The sequence below is a fragment of the Pelobates fuscus genome, chromosome 1 (genome assembly GCF_036172605.1).
Source record: "Pelobates fuscus isolate aPelFus1 chromosome 1, aPelFus1.pri, whole genome shotgun sequence".
Classification (NCBI taxonomy): Eukaryota; Metazoa; Chordata; class Amphibia; order Anura; family Pelobatidae; genus Pelobates; species Pelobates fuscus.
Window position 1 is genome coordinate 368,620,666 of NC_086317.1, and position 23,512 is coordinate 368,644,177.

Consider the following 23,512-nt stretch of genomic DNA (forward strand, 5'->3'; position numbering starts at 1 on the left):
GATCCTAGTTTATTCAAACTTGCCTATCACGTTATGCGTTACAACATTGTGGAACCAAACTCTATGCTTTTGAGGTGTTGGGATAAGTATAGTCCACCAACGCCACGATTAAAAGAAAACATGTAATCCTGACACTATAGGTCTAAATGTGCCGATTAGGCCCCAAGCGCACCTGTCAGAAAGGTAAAAGGTGAGTTTACTCATTTTTTTCCAGTGCCGCGCAGTTCTCATCAGAGATGGCTCCGCCCCAACTCTTCCCCATTGGGGACGCGAAGCTCAGCCAATCCCATTCTTTCCCATATTAAAATGTTGTGAGTCTATAGCACATGCTAGTATTACGGTTTAGGAAAACAAACATCCCTACCCATCAACAAAACTATGACAACTGAAAGAGAAGCATTGGTTTGATTCACATAGAGAGGCGTAAATATGCTCCTGAGGCATTGTCTTGCATCTATGTGATTAGTATGTCTCTATACTAAGAGCTGGGACAAAATTAATACAAAATCTATGAAAACAGAGTGGGTAGAGTGACAATTTACAGAGACCAACCTAGACTCTGCTACATCGTGTAGCATAGCTCGTAAAGGGTCACTCCAGATCCATAAACAGCTTTAGCTTGCTGAAAAGCTTTATGTGTGAAGATTGTGTCCTTTTTTTCAATAGAAACTGACACTTTTATAAATTAACCTGGTTACAACCCCTTGGCTTTCATGATACTTCCTGGTTTCGTTAGCTCAATACAGCTGACCTCAAGAGGCAGCAATTGCCCAGAGAACCTGACTTACAAAGCCTTCTCATTGAGCTGCATTTGAAAGTCTGTGATTGGACAGCCACAGAAAGTATGAGCAGTGTTAGAAGGGGAGTGGCTGCAAAGGCAGCAGGCAGGAGATCTGCAGTTTTTGACAGCTGTTTTTAGATATATCACCAACGAAAAAATACATAATTAAATGCATGCATGTTTTCATTTGGGGTATATGTATTAAACAGTTTTTTTTTTTTTTTTATTTGGGCAGTGGAATGTCCCTTTAATATCTGAACAGTTGCAAACTTTATGTAGGCATGTGTCTTTTAAAGGGAACATGCCAGCCCTCCACACATGACATGCTACAGCATAGACATGCAAGCAACAAGCCTGTAAGCTCTGTTATGTTCTAAAATCTGTCATAGCATATGCACATGGGCATATCACCCTAAATCACTGACACCCGTGTAAGCATTGTGATGGTCAAGAGGAACCCAGGTGAGTTAGGAGCTCTACTATAGTACTAAATTGTGGCTTTTTGCAATTTATTTTGCAATTTACTTGTTATCGCATTCCAGGGTTGTGATCTTTTACACAATTTTTCATTGTTTGACAGTATAGTCATTAATATTAATCAATTCAGCGAGATTCCAATTGAAGCATATGTGGCCAGACGTAAAATGGGTATTCCATAGTGGTCTGTTTTTCTCCTTGGAAAAAAATATGACACAAACATGTATATTATTGCTATTAATTATAGAGAACTCCAGAAATCAATTCCCTTTAATAATTTACTTTTGAAATGCACAGATGTACTGTATACTGCTAAATATATTTTGCAACAGTTTGGAAAACATTATACCATAAGTGACAGATAGCATATGCTGCAAAATTAAACATGTGGGGGAGAGTTTAAAAAACGTAGAAAGAGCAAGCCTTAAGGAACATAACAGGCTGGTATAAACTTCAATTTTAATGATAGAGCAAGTGATAATGTCTGCCTCTCTTTTACATAGGCAGGTACTTGCATTAGCCTTTTCTCAGGTCTATACTCGAACAAATTCTATGTATGCTTTCATTTTAATGACACTGTTATTTTGAATGTAATTTTGAAATCCTGGTATATATGAAAGTACTTGCATTGGAAGAGCTATTTCCCAGGTCTATGCTCTTGCAAATGCTCTGTAATGCTTTCATTTGTAATGACAGTTATTTTAAATTCAATTTATGATTTCCTTAAATAGGACTTAACATTTTTTTGATAAAATGCTATCTGACATAAAGAGTTCTTCTCTGATAATTTTTGTTTTGTTTAAGTGTGCATATAAAACTATTTTGCATTATGGGACCAAGTTTTCATTAATTTCCATAGACTCCAAGACATACTGGACATTAACTATTCTCATCCAATGGGGGAATAAAGATGAAATCCCAGTCGGATTACTATTAGGAATCAGTATTTTGAATGAAGAAAAACAAGAACGAAACCAAAATGGGAATTCTGCACAAAGGAAGCAGGACACATCATGATAGTTGCTTCGCCAGCTGTTTGGGTAAGCCATTATATTTAGCGTGAGGAAGGTAATGTTCTTTAGCTATGAGTGGTCTATATACAACTCAGCAAAGGAAAATAATCAGAGATTGTTTTTATAGACTTGACTTTCTGGAATTGTCTTAATACATTGGCAGGCTGTGTCCTGTTCCGAGATGCAGGTGGTGCTGCATTCTCACATAAGTTATAATAAATAGTAATACCTATATATATTTGCTGTTATATTGTCCTAAATCCTTGGATGGTTCCAAGTTCTTCTGTAAGTGCTGCTTTCTATCTCTGATGTGACCCAGTCTTTTTGGATTGTATTTCCTCTGCCCTCTCTTTGCCTGCATCCTGTATTGTGCCATATGCCAAACACATAAATATCTTAGCCTAAATGTGCCTAACTTTGCAAGCCTTCCTCCCACACTATCTACTCTGAACTAAAAAAAAAAAGCTCAATGTTCACCATCCTTTCAATCAGTCCCTCCTCCGTGCCCTTTGTTTTCAGCTTAAATGATATAATACCTCTCTAGGTGTTCCAACTACATACTTACTTTCCTGATATTTCAACAGTTGTTGCAAATGCCTATAATAGATCTCTGGCCATCACCTTCAAATTCTACCTGCACCTTCTTTTCTCAACTCTGCATCACAATTTCTATATTGCAATCTCACATGGTATCAATCCATGTACTCTGTATAAACATGCTAGATGTAAGCTCACAAGCAGTGCACTCCTTTCATGTTGTACTGGTCTGTGCATTTTGTAAGCTCATGTGCTTTCAATGCAAGCAGTTGGTATAAAACTACTGTAAATGCAAGATCTCAAATCGTGGGCTGTGCCCTCTGTTCCTTTTTTCAAGTTGTGTATATACTGAATGGTTTTCCCCAGTTTACTGCACTGCAAAATATGTTGTAATTTATTAATGCTAATCGTAGTAGTAATAATAATAATATTATGCATATTTCTATCTCTTCGGCATTGTACTGTATGTCTCATGATATCTTATATCCAGTATTGCTGATGTAAACTCTTTAATGGGGATTTGGTTACATTCAGTACGCACAAACCAGGGAGTTAAACTGTTGTGGGTTGAATGTGTGCTACTGAAAAACTCTGCTTGGACATTGGGGCATGGACATTGGACATTCTCTAAAAAAATTCTATAATACAAATTTGGGCAAACCACCAGTTTTAGTGAAGGCAGTTCTATCGTTGAAATGGTTCCAATCAGTTGAAGCTTAATTTGACATTGTTAATAGTCTCTGATACATGTACCTCAACATATAAATTCATATTGAATGTGCAAATTGTTGACACTATACTAGAAACTAATTGTGAAATTGTGAAGAGAACACCTACACACACAAATACACCAACAAAACACAAAGTGCAACTGGGCATTATCAGCTATATTGGGAAATGACTTGGACCTTTGTGCTAATAATGTATTCACAATACATACTGTATATATAAGAAAATAGGTTCCACGCATACAATGTACCATAAATGTGTCCAATGGAAGATTGGTAAATTTGATAGCTGGTCCATTCAATGTAAAATGAAGTTGAGAAAGGGCCTATAGTTATGTAGTCCTAAAACATTATCGCTTATTAGTCTTTTATAATCCACTTGATCACGCTATATTTGCATGTTTCCTCAACTAGAAGATAAAGTAATGTCTCCACCAAAGGTATGGTATACATATGACAATACCTTACCTTACCATCCTTCTCCATCTCAAGGTGAAAGCTAATCGGAAGAATACCTGACCACTTTTATATTTTACTGTCATACTTACAGTATGCTATAAAACTGACCTGTCCTTTTACACTGTTTTTGCAGGCTTAACACAAGACAAGCAATCCAGTATAATGTGTCATAGATTTCACACTTATATATTGCCAAAACACAGTCCATGTGTATAAATAACACTTTGTCACAATTTCACATGCTAGCTGTGCATCCAATGTGTATTTTTTTCCCCTTTGCTTTCATACAGTCACAAGGCACAAATATAAAGGACGACCTCTTTCAGAAATAAATATAATTAATTATTAACCTTGATTTTTTTTTAGATAAAAAAAGAAACAACACATTTTTTTATTACAAATAATTTTCACAAAAAAAGCTTAAAATGAAGTGGTCATATGGACTAACATGAGACATAAACCCCCATTAATGATTCTATCATATACTTTTAAAATGTTTAATTTTCCACTAAGAGGTACTAGACATGATTACGGTCAAAAACATTTTTCCTGTCGTAGGGTCGGAAAATCACGATCAAGTGGTTAATTCATTTCTGGAACAGTAATAGCTGTAATGTTCTGACTTTCATTTCAATTGGAAAAATGCATTTTTAAAGATGCTTTCATTTGAGTAAGGAAGAAAAAAAAATGCTTCTTAAAATTAAAAAGGGTAACTCTAGTGTGAAATGTCTTCTATAAAAAGGCCACAACATATTTATACAGATCAATGTCCAATTATAAACAGAGAACCACTATGGTAAAAGGTCAGAAAATAATAATCTTTCTGGCATTTATTACTCAGAAAGCAAGGTCTTGTGCAAGGTCAACCCTCAAAATATACAATCTAAAATTACATTGCAGCATTTTAAGTATTCTGCACAGCACAATTCTGCAGTTTTCAGAACGGGAGAAAGAAAAACCTAAACCAATAAGCAACACATATGAGGGTAGCTGTGTTGGCTTGTGATATATTAAAATAAAATTAGTTCCACATCTTTGCTTTATTTCAATGGACTAATCTCGCACAAAAAAAAGTCATTACAGTGAAGTGTTTTTTTGATGGATGTAAATGTAAGAAAATATAAACGTAAAATCAAAGAAAACTATTGACCAGTCATGTTGGAGAATAATTTAATACTCTGCAAATGTTTCACTTTGATGCTTGTAATAGATCCATTTAATAATAACTTGGAGGTAGACATTTTTGCAGAGAAATAAACATAAATATATATATATATATATATATATATATATATATATATATATATATATATTATATGCCTGCGAATGAGACATGCAAAAAAAAATAAAAAAATGTAGGATGTCTGGTTTATGTTTAGCATTTTTCCCCAGATTGTCAAACTTTTTAGTCTCCTCCTAGGTACACCTGTACTCCTTAAAACAAATGCTCTGGTGAATTAAACATATTGTGCAAGTAATCTCATAGTACAATATGTGCCATTCATAACATGGCAAATATTACCCAAATAACACCTAAATATGCTAAGGTACCGGTTGTACTGTGTATTTCAATGCAACAGTATGTCGTACTTGTCAGTTTGTAGATCAGGTTTTGATGCTGTGGTAGCTAGCATCATTTAACCCTGTTGTAACCTTTGCTAATGATTGATAATGCTTCATTTCTTCAGTAAGAATTGGGGGCAAACCAGGATCATGCATTTCCCAGCAATGGTGCTGCCCGAAGACATCAAACATAATATATAATACATTCACAATGCCCTTACAACTGATTCATTAAATACACTTTAGTTCATTTAGGACTAGCACTATTTAATTTCTTTACCGTGTTAAAATTAACACCAATAGTGAGGTACATTGGCATAGTGGTGGGGTAAACATGATATGGCCATGTTATGCAGCTGAGTCCCCATAGTAATTTGCTAAGATTTGTTTGCATTGTAAAAATTAAAACTGTATTTTTGTGTGTTCCTTAATCTGCATTTTATTACTTCAGTAATACATAAATCACTTCTTGGTTTATCACTCATATCTATCTAGAATACCCATTAGGTACCATTCTAGAGCGATATGAGTGATTAGCCAAGCAGAAGAGGCATTGTGGTTGAATCCTTGTAAAATATGTGGAAGATCAAGTAGCCTAATTTCAAATGAAAGTAGAGGAAACACTCTGGGATGCATGAATCAAAACTTATTAAATCCATGGGTATGAGATTTCCAGAAGTTAATTAAATATCAAAACTCTTAATTAGTTCTACCATTTCAATAAATGTTTTCTGGCTGAAACAGTGTTATTTAAATGGGAGGCATGCTGGTCACATGGTATGAAAATCTTATTGATTGAGCAGTGCATGGGTTCCACTGTATTACAATATTTATTACAAAAAACATAGCCCTCCAACCAAAGATGATAGCTGATTCACCCACAATACAAGGTTGGACAGTACTGACTTTGAAATGTAATCTTCCCACATTATCCCAATAATTCCTGTTGGTGATGGCCCAAACCATTTAGAACATTTCCCATTAACAAATGAAACCAAGTAAAAAAAAAAAAAGATCTAGCTTAAGAAAAATGTTTAAAAATCTCCAACACCATAACTGTTGCAATCCACTGTAGTGTATATAGTGTCAGGAGTGTTCTGCTGCCCTTAACCCCTTAAGGACACATGACGTGTGAGACACGTCATGATTCCCTTTTATTCCAGAAGTTTGGTCCTTAAGGGGTTAAACAATAAGTAGTCAAACTATTTAAGAATGGTTTGACAACTTACATGGGATCGTCCAGGTGAAAAATTACTAACATCATCTCTTGGTCTTCATGTTTTAATGAACTGCATCCAATACATAAAGTAACTGTAATGGACAATAATGTTTTGTAATGTAGTATATGTAATGTAGTATATGTGATTTAAATACCCAACACTTTCTATTTGATATCCAAGTACTATTTGTCACTATAAGCAGACGCATTGTTCCCCAGCCCACTAACAAATTGTCTATTTTGGTAAAATTCACATTTTAATCTTATGAAACATAAAGAATAGTAGCAAAAAAAATAAAATGTCATGTAAATTTCTCATATACTAATGGTAATTCCATGCATTGTACATGATTATAGCATTGAAAAAAATGACTAGTTACTCTAACTAATCATGAATCTACAAGCTAAATATCACGAGACAGGCACGAGTCATCAGCTTCTGAGAATAAATTCTGATTAATTTTTTCGATTTTATCTCAATGACTACAAATGTGTAACATTGCAATGTAAGCTCTAAATAAACAGACAGGGAACTGGGAGATTACAAAAGCAAACACTTAAGATGGTGAGTGGCAGGTTGACAGAGCAGCACAATTATATAGAATGTGTGATAAATACATTATTTCTTTTCTCAACATATAGCATGAATATGAAAAAAATTAATTAATATGTTGTAGGCAAAATAATACCCAGAATATGAAAGGCACTTGGATCCATGGACTATTTACTTTTATGGTTATTCTTGGTTGATCATAGCTACGAAGAAATGTGGTCATTGGTTCTAACCACTGGTTGCCCAAGGGAGTAGACCATTTTGCTTACCTGAAATGAGCACTATTGGTTTACACACACCAGGTGAATCTTATATAAAATATTTTTTTATGCTGAACAATACTTTGGAAAATACACCTACCAAATAATGTAATGTTTGACCCATGGACTACTGGTGGTTATGTTTATTTATCCATTGATATTTTATCCTTAAAAATACACTGGCTGCTTCTTGCTCGCTGCAATTTATTATTATTTTTTTTTATATTACAGTGAATTGTGTGGACACCTCGGCTTTTCACATGGACATGCTGTACAGGTGGCTCACAATATACCGTGATATATTTTTATTCTGCCTTGTAAAAGACCCACAGGCTAACTTAAACATTTATGGCCACTACAGATTCTCAGTAGATGGCCGACAAACCATAATCAATAATATTGTAAAGTGATAAGTTAATTGTAATTAATCCGGTTTATGGAGTTCCTTTTACTCTTATTCACTGGAGCAATGTTCTAGTGAAGAGATTTCTAGGAACGAAAACAACATACACTTCCCAGGTCAACATTTACAGAGCTGTCTACCATTCTGTCTAATTTCCTTCAGTGGGCAAAAGATAAAAAACATATATATATATATTTGTTTTTCATGGCACGCTCTCTCGTGACAGGCTTATAGATCAGCTGAGAGATAAGCTGTCAAGAAAGCAAGCTTTCTCTCGTGACTCATGTGGCAAAACTGCTGTAGAAGATTTAGTTACATTTTCCTCTTATCAATTTCCTGTAATACACAGTTTATTTTACCGTGGGAGCAATGAGCGATTGTGACCAAGTTGATCTCTTGTCTCTGTGCAGATTTAAAAAAAAGTACATGTATTTTTCAAAAAGATTTTGCCTTTACGAAATCAAGATTTATTTTTTATATTTAGTGGCACTTGAAGAAACATGAGATTCAAACACGATGTGTTTACAGCACCTTCAAAAAGTAGATTTGGGTAGATTAGTTCTGAATACCAGTTGTGAGTAACTTCTTTGCCCAGATGTTTTACTAAGGATTTTTGGAAATGGATTTATGCTTCACTGGTTACATGCTACGAGTCTAATACTATCCAAAATTTGGAATATGAAATAGTCAAGTACAACAATCCGACGCATTCATTCCTTGCTGATATTTAATGGATTTTTTTATTTTGTTTTGTTTTTTACATTTATTCAGCTATACTGCTTTCTAATTACAAAATGACTTAACTTAGATTTGATTATTCAGTTGATGCAAAAATGATATCTTTATGAACATAATATCATAAATGTGATGCAAAGGTGATACCTTATATACCTTTGTTTTGTACTTTAAAAATGGACCAGAATTTGAGTTTGGGTATTGTATCACAGTTTAACTGTAGTGCTATGACACTTCACTGTGTCCTGCTGAACAACTATCAGTTTCGCTGACTTTTCATAACTCTCTTATTGAACATCACCTTTTCATATTACTTTAATCAGACAAATACCACAGCATCTGCAGGCAGGCGTATCTTACCCTAAGTAACATCTCCCTGTTTGTGTGTTTGTGTACATATATATATATATATACACGTTTCAGTCATATTAATATCATTTTGCGAAGTACCATTGCATGCAAACAATGATGATAATCATCGTGATTATCAAAATCATGTGCAAAATGTATTTAATGTTTGTACACAAACACACAAACAGGGAGATGTTACCTAGGGTAAGATAAATATACACATATAAATATACATATATGTTCAGGTGAGTGCAGTCCTCTTAGTTTTATAGATTAGATACACACATACACACATATATATATATATATATATATATATATATATATATATATATATATACACACACACACATACAACAGCCCTCTTTATTATTTTATTATTATTTTATTATTTATATAACGCCATCAGATTCCGTAGCGCTGTACTCTTAAAAAACAAAACAAAAAACATATATATATATGTTTATTTATTAATATTTAATACAAATGTCACCTTTGCATATGATTTTTCCCAAAAGTATGTTTTTGTATTTATTATACCTGTTTATTGCATTAGCATACTTCCCTTCTACATAATTTAAAAAAATGTAATGTTTTCTTGGGAAACCTTTGTCAATAAAATCAAGCATCCAAGATGCAAAATATAATGCATTTAGTGTGTGATGTATAGGCTTTGACGATTGTAAGAGTGCTGGGGTTACTCACCTTGCTCCAGTGACTGACATTTAACTGTAGTAGTTTTCATCTTAAGTGCTTCCCTTACAGACATATCACAGCAGGAACCTTTGTTGGTATCTTGATCACTATCAGCTTGATCACTATCTCCATGGCCACTGTCCCTCAGGCTGGCTCGTTCCGGGTCCTTAAAGGTTGAACTACTGATAGAATTCAAAAGAAAAAGAATTCAATTTAATTGCCCAGTAAAGAAAATATTACATACGACTGCACAGTGTAAATGATAATGCATATAATATTATTTACAATGCCTTACCTTTGAACAAACTGCTGTCTACTGCCCATGTAATTGGGCTCGGTGGGGAAATTGTCTGTCTGTAAAAAGGAAAAAAAGAAAAAAAAAACATAAAATAATGTATTGCTTAACAATGGACAAATATCCAACAGAGCAGCTAGAGTTTCTGGTGTATATAAATGATTAATAATCTTGATATTCTATTCATCTACAAATTTGTACATTTTAATTAAATTGAAAAATTCTGGAACACAAGCATACATTCGGGACAATTAAATGAATCTATTACACAAATTACCTGTTAAAATAAACATTAAGCCTTTTTCCACCATCGGAAAAAAGGCATTGTTTATGTGTTTTCATTACTTGCTTATTATAATTGAATGTTTGCGGGAACAGAAAAACATTACCTGATCACTGCATAATAAAGAAGTGAATTATTTAATGTTGCTCATTTTTATTAATATCAGTACATCATTTGCTAAGGTTTTAGTACCAGTCTGCTATCCCCTTATTATAATCTAAAAAAATTAGGAAGCAAAGCAAGCAGTATGAAAAAAAAATAAAAACTAAGAGATTTTGTTCAGATGCAATCTCCTAGTGTATTTGTTTCTCCTTTTTAATTTGTACAAAAGCTGGCTTTGCGCATATAGATAATTTCATCATTATAATTACGTTCCAGTCATATTAATATCATTTTGCGAAGTACCATTGCATGCAAACAATGATGATAATCATCTTGATTATCAAAATCATGTGCAAAATGTATTTAATGTTTGCTGTGCTTAAATCATTTTAGTAGAATGACTTAAACCATAATAACGAGTGCTTACTTTGCCCAAAAATGAGAAATCGGCAGGTTCGCACCAATTAAAACTATCGGGATGGTTTTAAGAGGCATAGCCAGAAGCAGTTAAATTGAGGAAGATGCAAAAAAATAATAAAAAAACATATAATTTATAAACCTTTATTTGCCATGTATCTGCTAGAATTGTGCGTGTCATGTGGCATACATTTTCATAAGAATCTCCTTCTTAAAGGAATATTTGGTCACGCTTTTCTATTTTGCTGTAAAAATATCCCATAGCTCATCTCTGTGGCATTCGGAACTATGTCTCTGCCCCTTAGAGCTGACACTATGATGCATCATTTATTTTAATGCCACGATGCCGCAAACTTTTTTTTTTTTCACATAACACTTAAGAACCACTGAGAGAGCACTTAATTAATGAAGCAGAAAGCCGAAGGTAATGTTTAATGTTGCACAGCAAGTGTTTACAGAAATAGCTAATCTTAAAAATTCTGCTTTTCTCTCCCCCGTGTTAATTTTTGTTAGTCTTTGCTAATCTTACTGGTTGTATTGTGTCATTACAAAGGTGATCAGTACAATGTCATATGTAAGGTTGCAAGATATTAGAAATTCAGAAATACAATATACCGTATTTATCGGCGTATAACACGCACTTTTTCTCCCTGAAAATAGGGGGAAAATGATGGGTGCGTGTTATACGCCGATATCCCATATTTACTTACCTGTCTTGAAGCGTGGGCCGGTGTTCAGCGCGCACCGCGGTACTGGAACTTCAATTTCAGGTTCCGGTTTCCGGAGGGACTGAAAGGAAGTGTGCACACTTGTGCACACTTCCTTTCAGTCCCGCCGGAAACCGGAACCTGAAATTGAAGTTCCTGTACCGCGGTGCGCGCTGTGAAGCCGGCCCACTCTTCAAGACAGGTAAGTAATTATGGGACAAGGGAAAGTGCACTATGGGACAAGGGGAGGGGGGACACTATGGGAGGGGGGTGGAGAATACTATGGGGGGGGAGAATACTATGGAAAGGGGGTGGAATACTATGGAAAGGGGGGGAATACTATGGAAAGGGGGGGATACTATGGAAAGGGGGGGATACTATGGGATGAGGGGGGTAACACTATGGGATGAGGGGGGAAAACTATGGGATGAGGGGGGGGACACTATGGGATGAGGGGGGGAACACTATGGGAGGGGGTGGAGAATACTATGGGAGGGGGTGGAGAATACTATGGAAAGGGGGGGGAGAATACTATGGAAAGGGGGGGGAGAATACTATGGAAAGGGGGGGACACACTATGGGATGAGGGGGGGGATACACTATGGGATGAGGGGGGGGGGGATTTCCTGGAATTTCCTTCTTAAAATGAGGTGCGTGTTATACGCCGGTGCGTGTTATATGCCGATAAATACTTACTTATTTACTTCAAATATCTAACTTGCTTTCTTTATCATTTACAATAATTTTCTAACTCATTCCTTCCCAAAAGCTATAAATGCGTTGCATGTAATTCTATTTTGCTCTGAACTGCAGTCTAAAACTAAACCTAACTCTAACTATGGGTGTAAAAAAGATGCTCAACTCCTAACCGGGACTGGAGCACACAAAGCTCAAAAAGCAACCAGTGAAACAGGATTAGACACTTTATGAATATTTTATATGAACTTATGTGCAGGCTTGAGAAGTAGCCTGCAATATCCTAAGTCACACTGATGCCTGGTTTTCAACAGGTAGCTGTATTTACTAAATGGAAGCATTATTTTTGCAGTCTTATGTGTTTAGATTACTTACAGATACCCAGAAGCAGGGTATTCGAGAATATTACAATTCACTACTTCCAAACCTAGTGTATATGGTAAAATATATAAAAAAAATACATTTAAAAAAAATAAGACTTCAATCACTATAACCACTATATGCGTTTTAGAGCATTTTGACATCTTACCTGGGTCCATCAGGTGCTGTTACCCACCTCCACTACAGACATCAGAGAGCCAGAAGCCATCAGAGTGGTCGCGGTGCAGGACTTGGCTCATTGGCTGAGAGCGATCAGCTGATGTTTTCAAGAGAGCTAATGGAAGCTCCTAAGCACTGAGAGGAGGCAGGAATGTTACCTGGAGGACCCCAGGCAAGAAGTCAAACTGTTCTAATGAGGCAAGAGGTGGGGGTATGCACTACAACGCTCTGTGGTGTTTATGGTGCATGAAGTGTTCCTTTCATTTAAATGATCAGGCTGGAAGGTCAATGCCTTACAAATTCTGATACCTTAAGTACCCATCATTATATTTAAGGAAAAACATATAAATAAAAATAGAAATGCTATGCTTTAAATTTGTGTTACCTAGCCATTACAAATTTTAAAATAAATAATATGGTTATCTTTTTATCAAAAGCAACTCTCATTTAAAGACTAGGAATCATCTCTAACATATAGATTTTTCTTTCTGTTATCTGCTATCTGAAATGTGTCTAATTAATGAAAAACTGGAGGAAAAAAACACCAGGTTCTGTATAAATTAAAATAATTAACTGAACAATTTAACTGGAGTTCTATTGCAAATTGCATAAACCTTTTTAAATATGCATTCTGCCCTTAAATTGTAGTTCCACAAAACAAATGTAGAGTTAAATGGTCTTGAAGTGACTGGTACTTCACCAAACACCCAAATTACCTTGACAATTGCTTGTTCTTTAAATGTTCAACACTGGTATCATCTCGTTTGTGAAAAGTAACATTCCCTTTTATATTAAAACTGTACATAACAAATTTGAAAAGGCAAAGTATTTATTAATGCTTCATTAATTCTTTGAATTCATTACCGCTAAGGTTTTAATTATCATGGGACAGAGATCAAACTATGTAACTTGATGACTGACCCGTAGAGTAAACCAATTTCATCACAAAAAGACAGCATAAAGTGCACGTATCGTGATAGCATGTCAGAGACTTTACATAAAGTCAAGCAGGTCCATTATTAGGAATACAAACATGCATCCCTAATGCTATAGTGTTCTGCTAACAGATCAGATTTGGCCAAAAAAACAAAAAAAGTATTACTTACCTTTCTTACCTCGTCATGTTGCTTTCCGCACTGTTTCCCTGTCTCCTTGGCTAAGAGTTTTCCGCTAATCCAATGCTTTCCCTTAGGAGAGCACTAGGAGACTAGTGTGCATGTGAGGCAAATTGCCACCCTGCACCAATTAATTTCAGTTTAATTTGACTCTAACAGGGAAGTGCCACTAGTGACTGTCAGGAGGACAACCACTAGAGGTGTGTTTAGCTCTGCAACTAAATATTACCATATCTACTAAACGGCAGTGTTTAAGATTGCAAAGTTAAAACGACTGCACCCAGACCACTATATTAAGAAGAAGTGGTCTAGTTACCTTTAGCAGCCCTTAACTGAACACTACAGTTTCAGGAATACAAACCTGTATTTCTGACATTATAGTCCTGAAGTGGCTGTTTAGGTTACCGGCCTCTCCTATCAAGGTAAAAAAAAAAGTAATTTTCCTCACCTTTCCTTCTACGCCGCACTGTTTTCATCATGGCTAGCTCCACCTCCATGGCTGACATCATTAATCTTGATGATTTCAGCCAATCCAATGCTTTCCCACACTGTGCAACACTGGACTAGGAACACCTCTAGTGGCCGTCTGAGTGACTGCCTCTAGAGTTGCTACTAGGCACCAATGTAAACATTGTCTTTTCTCTGAAAATACAGTGTTTATATTAAAAAGCCTGCAGGGACAGGCTACAGACACCAGATCCACTACATTAAGCTGTAGTGGTTCTGATAACTATAGAGTTTAACAATTTAAATAAATATGCATCCACTCTAATCCTAGTTTTAAAAACACTGTAGATAATTATAACCAGGGCATTAATTTGCATGGTTGCCAATTAGTTCCAGCACGTAATATGGTCATGTGAAATGTATATACACATGTTTTTTTTTCTTTCTTTATCAAGGTATTCTGTTCTAAAAAGTGATCTAAAACCAGTGGGACCAGCAGGAACATTCTATTGGTAACTCCTCCCCTATTACAATTTTGCAACTAGTTTGATAAATAACCCCCAATAATTTTCCAAGATCCAACAAAAGTATCCAAATTGGGAACCCCTGGTACACTGCCCAGTTTTTGTTCCCAGGTGCTAGCATTTTGGGATACCAGAAAAAGTTCTATAATATACACACAGGTGCATAATTTACTGCTTTATGGGCTATCCAAATGCTTTTCTGTCCATTACTTTCTGCAGAGCTCTCTGCACTGTCAACTATGGTTGTTAGTTGGACACATCATACAGTCTAAAATGGACTACCACATATATCTATTATATATTAATAATATTGTATCATTAATACCTCCATCTGGTTACACCTTTCCTCAACCGCTTAGGAGAGAATGAAAATTATGGTTTCTCTATCTCCAACAAGGCAATACTGAATTACACCACCATCTTATGCCATCCTAGTAGTAACACAAGCCATTTGGATTTTACACATTTGTGAATGTGCAATCCCTGGATTATGAGGTCCTAAAAAAAGTGCTCCATAAAGAAGCATAGTAATTATCAAGGTGATTTTACAATTTCCACTTCATCCAATATCTCTGCCTCATTTTATATCAATATGCAAAAAAAGGTTTCTTAAAAATATCAATTTATATGAATAGTAATAAGATATGTGCATGAATGTTTACCTCTCCAGTATCTCTCCTGCCCCCCTTGGATTCCTTCCTCTCCAATAAACTGTGTATCATACTTCCCAGTCACTTTTATTTATTCCCTATGATTTTCCCCATGAGTCTGCCAATATTCTTGCCATTAACACTATTATTCTTACTGCACAGTTGAGAAAGATTTCACTGAAGTCTTGACAGAACTATTTTCCTTCTCTTAAAAAAGGTTTGACAAGGCAAAGAGTTCTGATAGGACATTAGTAAGCACTGGATCAGCCATGCTACAGTGGATAGTGGCACTAGCAAGTTACAGAACTGAATAGAATAATTAGCCCTAGGCATGACACAACAGTGACACATATACACTGCTCATGGACAGCCACTACAGGTGCCTCCAACGGAATAGTCAAGTAAAACTCGGCTACTTCATTCAGGTGGTCTCAGATGGTTTCCCAAAGGAAAGCATTGGATCGATTGAGTTCATTAAAATTAATCTCAGCCAAGGAGGAAGGTTCAGCCAAAAAAGCAAGCAGCTTTGCATGGGAGAAAAGATGAGTAAAATATTATATCTAATAAATCCCCTTATGGGTTAGCGGGGGGTCAGGTCACCTAAATAAAGGTTATGGTGCTCCTTCAAAGTTTAATATGTCCTACATCTCTCAGGGTTACTAAAGTGAGAAAAGTCAGAAATTCAAAGTGAGTGAATTTCAAATTTAAAGGGACACTATAGTCACCAAAACAACTTTAGCTTAATGAAGCAGGTTTGGTGTATAGATCATGTCCCTGCAGTCTCACTGCTCAATTCTCTGCCATTTAGGAGTTAAATCACTTTGTTTATGAACCCGAGTCATACCTCCCTGCATGTGACTTGCACAGCCTTGCTAAACACTTCCTGTAAAGAGTCATCTAAAGTTTATCCTTCCTTTATTGCAAGATCTGTTTAATTTAGATTTGCTTATCCCCTGCTATGTTAATAGCTTACTAGACCCTGCAAGAGCCTCCTGTATGTGATTAAACTTCAATTTACAGAGAAAGAGATACAATTGTTTAAGGCAAATTAGATCTGATTGAAAGTGAAACCAGTTTTTTTTTCAAGAGGTGTGAGGTGTGACAAGGGCTGCATAAACAGAAACACAGTGATTTAACTCCTAAATGGCAGTGAATTGAGCATTGAAACCTGAGAAACATGATTCATACGCTAAAATTGCTTAATTAAGCTAAAGTTGTTTAGAAAACTGAAGTGTTCCTTTAAGTCCAAAATAGCTTATATGAAGACAATTTCCATGTCAGCTATGCTTCCATTTTAGCTACTTTGATCTAAAATGTTGAATTTGTTTTGGATTCTTTACATTTCTCACTTTATTAAATAAACATGTTTGTGTCTCTTGTGGATCCAAAAGAAAAGTGATTTCAAGCAATATTTATGTGCTTTTGTGGGCTCAGTTTAGTGATAAAGTATATTCGAGAAGATACGAAGAAAAAATAAAATAAAAGAAGATAAAAAAGATATACAGGGATGAAAAACAAACCTACACCAACATCAGGTATGCAAGGCTAACTCAATGAAAGGTTTGTGTTTTAAAATAGAGTCTCATTAACTGTATGACACAGTTACACCAGAACCTAGTGGAAAAGGTGAAAAGCAGGCGCAACACCTAAATTCCCACTGGAGTTGCATAGTGAGAGGGTCACAGGAGAAAATATGCTTCATAATATTTAAAGCAACTATGAAACATGGCTAATTAATGAAAAAGTGGAAAAGAGAACATATATTGTAAATTATTAACACTGTCAACTATGTTGTCAAGGGAAAATATGTCAACATTAACCAAAGATCTATTTTTAAAGTATAACAAACAAACTTTATATTTCACAGATTTTTAAATGGATTATGTTCCTTGTTTTACTTTTGAAGAGTTACTCTTAAATTAATTGCATTTTGCTCATAGACCTCACCATTGTCCATTACTGAAATGGGCATTTTTTATAATGTCTGTCCGTTTTCTGTATTCTTTTTTATGTTTTCAATAGATTTAAGAAATGGTACAGAAATCAGTGATTTGCAAGTTGTTCACATGAGTTCCACCAAATAACCATAACAAAATGAGTTTCAGAACAGACATTTTTCAGCAATATACACTCTTTGTATACCCATATGAAGTTTTCATAGCTACAGATTGTGTATATATTTTTTTAGATAAGAAATCTCTTACATAAAAATAAAATCTATAATATATATGAAGGTCTGATAATAATAATGCCTGCACCTACAAATTGTCAGTCTGTGCCTTAATGAAGACAAAGTTTTTCAGCTAAGTGCATGGGATCCTGGAATTTCATTTTACCTTATTCCATCTCTCACCAAATTATAATGTGGATATATGATTAGCATATAGGGTATATCTGTAAAGATGCATACCTCCCAACATTGGGGGGCACATGGGACCCAGAAAGGGGGCAGACCCACCCAGAAAGGGTTTGGTGTACTCAATGAAAAGTCTTGTCAGACTGGTGTCAAGGATGCCACACTGACAGACAGCCTCCAGGCAGGCCCTCAACACAGACGATCATGAGTGAGTGTTGCTGAAGTTAACAGTGTACTCAGACTGTGCTGCCTAGGGACAATTCCCTGGTGTCTCTGGATGCCAGTCTTCATGGAGAAAAATTGGGATAGTTGAGAAGCCTGAAGATGTCTTTTATCCATACAAAGACCTTTCCAAACATGCTCTATATTTAACAAGTAACACCTGATCAAATTTTTGGGTGTGGGGGTTCACTAGGCCCAACTGGTTACTATTGCATTCTGTAGGATCCCACGTTTTCCTTTGTATAATCAATGACTAGCTGGGCAGCAGGTGTGGGTGAGAGAGCCATCGACTCAAGGTAATGATGGGGACTCACAGACCCCATCGTTTTGTGTATTTGGCTTTGGCACTACCAAAAATAGCAACTGCAATATAGTGTAGGCTGACTGGGCCTTTTTTGCAGTTGTTGTGCTGCATTTTTTTAGCACTAGGTTCTAGAAAATTGGTCAGTGATACTTTATTTACTATTTCCTTGGCCATGCATTCTGTTTCCTTCATAGCTTTTAGCACTGTTAAATGTAAATAGTAAGTGCTTGTAGATTGTTTTTACTATTTTCAGTCTTAATCAATTAACTACTTTCCCTTCATTTCTCATTCTAAGGCTTACAGAACCAATAAGCTCAAAGCAAATGAGAAGAGATACTTATTTAGGGAGGATTAATCATGCAAATCTTGTGATTAATGTACTTAAAGTGACTGATTTCTCTGGCATTCAAATTAGGTAGCTTTGAAATAAACATATTGGTTGTCTTAGTATTTAAAAATCGCTACAAAGATTTATTATAAGGAGTACTCTAAGCATTTTAACCACTACAGTTATTGTGTTCGTTATGGTGTTAGAAGCATTACGGTGCAGTCCCCATTTGCTTAAAATCCCTTTGCTCAGATGTTAAGGTTTGGGCTGTATATTCTACACCTTGCCCATGGGTTTTTATGCCCAAGATGCATTATCTTACACATATCCACATTAAATGCCAGTTGCTATAACTCTGACCATTTTTCTAGTTTACCTAAATCATTTGCCATTTGGCTTATCCCTTCTTTAATATCAACCCTGTTGCAAATCTTTGTATCATCAGCAAAAAGATATACCTTACCATCAAGACCTTCTGCACTATCACTAATAAAACTATAGAAGAGAATGGGTCCATGTACAAATCCATGAGGTACTCCACTGGTAACAAGATCTTGCTTCAAAAATACTCTGTTGAATACAACCCACTGTTACCTGTCACTCAGCCTGTCCTTCAGTGTGGAAAGAGAAAGTGCTCTATTAATTTTCCTAGCTGCATCTGCAGAGGTAGCAGCTACTGTAAGACTCAGGCAAGCAGCAGAGAGAGAGTGATTTCATTTACTGTATTTATTTTTTATGAGGTGGGTGAACAAGGGGATGACCTGTCCCCAACTGGCATTACTGTGACACAATGTTTTTGTCACATCCTAATATGGAACAAGAACTAACAGTAGCTGCTCTATTATTGTCTAATTCTGATGCTCCATTGGGGAGTCAATAATAATGGAGTGGCTAGAAGATAAACTATGGGTTGACCTCTACTGTTCCAATTTTTTTTCCACCATTTCTATAGTGGAGTTTTACCATGTTCTAATATCCTGCAGTAGATGGTGTGTGGAAAGACCTCTTACTCCTGTCTCCTGTGGCTAGCCCTCACACTACAGTTGAACTGCCAGGAGGTCCTCCTACAATGCTCAAGTCTGGTAATTCCTAGTTAGTGTTAAGTGACAGAGGCTAGCAGGACAATGCTGCACTAACCATTAACAAGAGTGTAAATGTAGGAGTAGCTAAAGAAAGAAAACAAAAAACCAATACATTTTAACAACCATGTTGTTGTGATTCCAAGTTGGAGTTATCTGTCAGTGGCCTGCAGTGCAACATTGCATAACATTGTCATACATAGACATACATAACATTGTCTCACTAGTATGAATGTAGCATGCTAGTTCAATCACTCAAAGTTTTGTGAGTGCCAATATGGGAGTAGGGGAGAGCAAAGTTTTTGCTTTTCACTGAAAAAAACAATCTCAGAAAAAGGGACTGTCTTTCTATAACCACTTAACAAATAAAAAAAAACTCTATTAACAACTGTATATCAATAATCTAGTTTTGCACTAGGATCAATGACAAAATGGCAATTTGTCCTCAAAGTTGTTTGTTCCAAACAAGTGCCGCAGACAGTAATTAGCTAGCTAGATACAGCAGCAAGATACAGCAGCAAGCTAAACCAAGTCTCACACCAGAAACAATAACCCAGGCAATTTCCCACTCATACACAGTCAACATTTTAGTAAACATAAAATGATTTGGAAGATGTCACAATTGATTACAGTCACAGGTTGGATCTGTCACCCCTCATTTTGCCTTCTGGATTTCAATTCACTACAATTTGGACATTGGTGAATAATTCTGAATGTGTGTAAATATATTTATATATGTTTGTGATGTGTTGGTGTGAATGTGTATGTGCAGAATGCACATGAGTGAATGCATATGTGCATTTGTGGTGTTCCAGTGTGGGGATGCAATTGTATAGGGGTATTAAGGGTTAGCTTGTGTGGATGCAGGTGGGCTTGTACACTGCTGTTTCCTATTCCATCCCCTATCTAATAATGCACTTCTACACATCTACCCCTTTGTGTATTTTTCCATTCCACGCCATTATTTTATGTCTCCACACTTGTGTCCATCTCCTCATACTCCCTTTGTCCACTACCCCCACTTGTGTTTCTCTGCATAGAATTCCCTTTCTCCACTTGTGTCCATCTGCTATTATCCTACTACCCCTACTTGTGTTTCTCTGCATAGAATTCCATTTCTCCATTTGTGTCCCACTTTATCTACCAGATCAAAGCATGCACACTCTTGCAAGGTTCTGTGAAGTGCTGCTGCATGCAGTGTGCAGAGGATGGAAATATGACGTCATATTGTAGCGCTCTCTACTGGCATAACAGCCAGTAGTATCTAACTAAAAGGTCCTGGCAGAGTGTGTGGTGTACTTGTTCCTCGAACTCTTACTCATATAATGATAATGATATAGTAAGTACCCTCCTGTTGGCTCCAAAACTAAATAAATCATTTTGCATACAGATACTCAGCATGGTTACCTGTCTATCCAAACCGCTCAAGACCCACTTGGTGTCCTAGAAATACTTACAGCACTATGAAAGCGGTACATGAACTCATAAGGACTTTCTCATAAGATTGCATGAATGCACCCAGAGAATAATTGATTGTGGGGATTTTTCCTGGAGACAGAAATGCTGCAGATTTAAGCGTGGCTTATTTATTTACCTCCACTATTCTTCTTCCCCAATAGTAAAACAGTGTGTACTGAGGTGTTGGATTGGGGAACTTTATTATGAATTCTTAACAGGGTTTATACAGTTGAACATATTTGGGAATATTAAAACATCATTATCCTGATGTACTGCCAACAAAATGCATATTCAAATAAATGCGGTCTCAGTTACCTGTCAAATACACTGGATTATATAAACAGTAATGCCTTGCCAATAATGCAGAACAAATTCCTGTTAATTGAGTTTTACTGACAATACTTTCTCTTTTCATTCTTGATCTTCTTCAGTTTAATAACACCTGAAAATTGGATTACATGATCTGCTTTAGTCTTTTTTTTTTGTGTGTGTGTGTGTGTGTGTGTGTGTGTGTGTGTTATATATATATATTTAGTGCAGTATACAAATGTAAATTTATTTGTATTTTTAGTTAATCTCCTCACATATTGAAATATCCTTAGTTCATGAGGTTAACTATTTGTTTTGTTTTTGGTTGGAAATACCACTTATCTACCAGGAATATACACAATTTGAAGGGCTGAAAGTAGCCCAGAATGCATTTTGCATATAATGTTGCTATTTATGAATGCTGGCTTTTGATTGACTACACGTTTTTTGGTTTTTTTTTTCCTCAGGTAAGCTGAAGCTGGAGAGTTGCTGTCCCCATAGAGCAAGGGTAAACCAGGAGGTGTACCAAAAAGAGGTATTGACATACATGCATGCATTTCAAAATAATACACACAGTGGCAGTAACAAAAGCAGTATTTTATTTTGAATAATGATTTAAAAAAAGGAGCATTCCATTTAACTAAACAGTGAGCTGGTACCTTAAATGCAAAATGCAGTCCGAAATGTATAAAAAAAATCCAAATTAAAAGGGATAAAGCATTTTTTTTTACTTTAGTGAACATATCCCAGTATGAGTTTCAGACAACAAAACAGCATACCATCAGTAACAAACCATTAAATCTCACTCACTTATCACAACATAGTTTATATTACCATATAAAACCCTGTAATTTAAAATGTCAGTTTACCTGTGTCACACATTGGCAAAGCACCAGGGGATTGGTATGAAAAACTCCACCTGTGTGAAACAACATCTGTGCCGAGCTGGCTAGGAAACAACATTTCTAAATCCTTTGAGTTTATCTATTTCATTATTCATAAAACATGTTTCTATCTAGATTCCTAAAATATATCATCCATATTCAGATGGAGAGATTACTTGAAAGGACCTCACACCTTTACCCCGTACCTTTAATATTTGGGTTAACAGCAAATTGCAGCATATCACCAAGAAGTAAATATGTAAAAAAAAAAAAAAAACAATTTAAAAAATATTTTAAGTTTGTCTCCAACAAACAAACAAACAGATAAGCACAAAAAAATACTTTTTTATTCTTAGGTTCATTCAATTTTTCTGTTTACTCCCACATACTCATGAACACAGGGTTCTGTCTTATTGGGACATTCTTGCCAGATTGTGAATGAACCATGGCTATTAATCTGCTACAATTGTATGTCATTCCAAGTTTGTTTGTTTTTTTCCCTTTATGGTAAGGAATACCGGTACTTGCAAACAAAGAATCGGTTCTTTTTGTTCAATAGATATCAGCTTGATGTGTATTTTCCTATATTGTCTGGCTGAGCTTGAAAAGACTAGGAGGCATTCACGTAACATTATGTGTACAAATGGAGACAGAGGTTTGTGTCACCATAACATTTTCCACATCCAAAATACAAAATTAAATGTACAAAAACTCCAGGAACTGGAGAACTGGAGAAACCACTGGAGGATATAGAGATGCCGTATTAGCTTTGTTTTTGAGTGTGCAGTACCACAGAGGGGATAATTGATGATATTGTTGTTTTATGGTTTACACAGATTTTTATTTTTTTTATGTAAGCTAATTTTTCTTTTTTTTGTATAGGCATTTTTAAAAATAAAATACATTTTAATATAAATATAGAAATTTTAATATATAAAGAGATTAATTAAATCTTGTCTATTATATGCCCAATGTTAATTACAACCACCCTGGCACTCTAAGGGTGTTTTATGAAAAAAGC

At 35.7% G+C, this 23,512-nt stretch overlaps 1 protein-coding gene across 6 annotated transcripts in view; it reads right to left on the reverse strand.

Moving 5' to 3' along the window:
• The window catches only part of PCDH17 (protocadherin 17), a 216,830-nt gene that overhangs the window by 126,401 nt on the left and 66,917 nt on the right, over positions 1 to 23,512 (reverse strand). For 4 of the 6 annotated variants that reach the window (XM_063425947.1, XM_063425946.1, XM_063425950.1 and 1 more), the window contains 2 exons: positions 10,071 to 10,129; positions 9,785 to 9,957 (listed from right to left, as the gene is read on the reverse strand). In XM_063425947.1, coding sequence (XP_063282017.1) covers positions 9,785 to 9,957; positions 10,071 to 10,129 — 232 coding nt within the window. The remainder of the gene's footprint in view (positions 1 to 9,784; positions 9,958 to 10,070; positions 10,130 to 23,512) is intronic. The other 2 variants (XM_063425949.1, XM_063425948.1) reach the window with 1 other exon arrangement.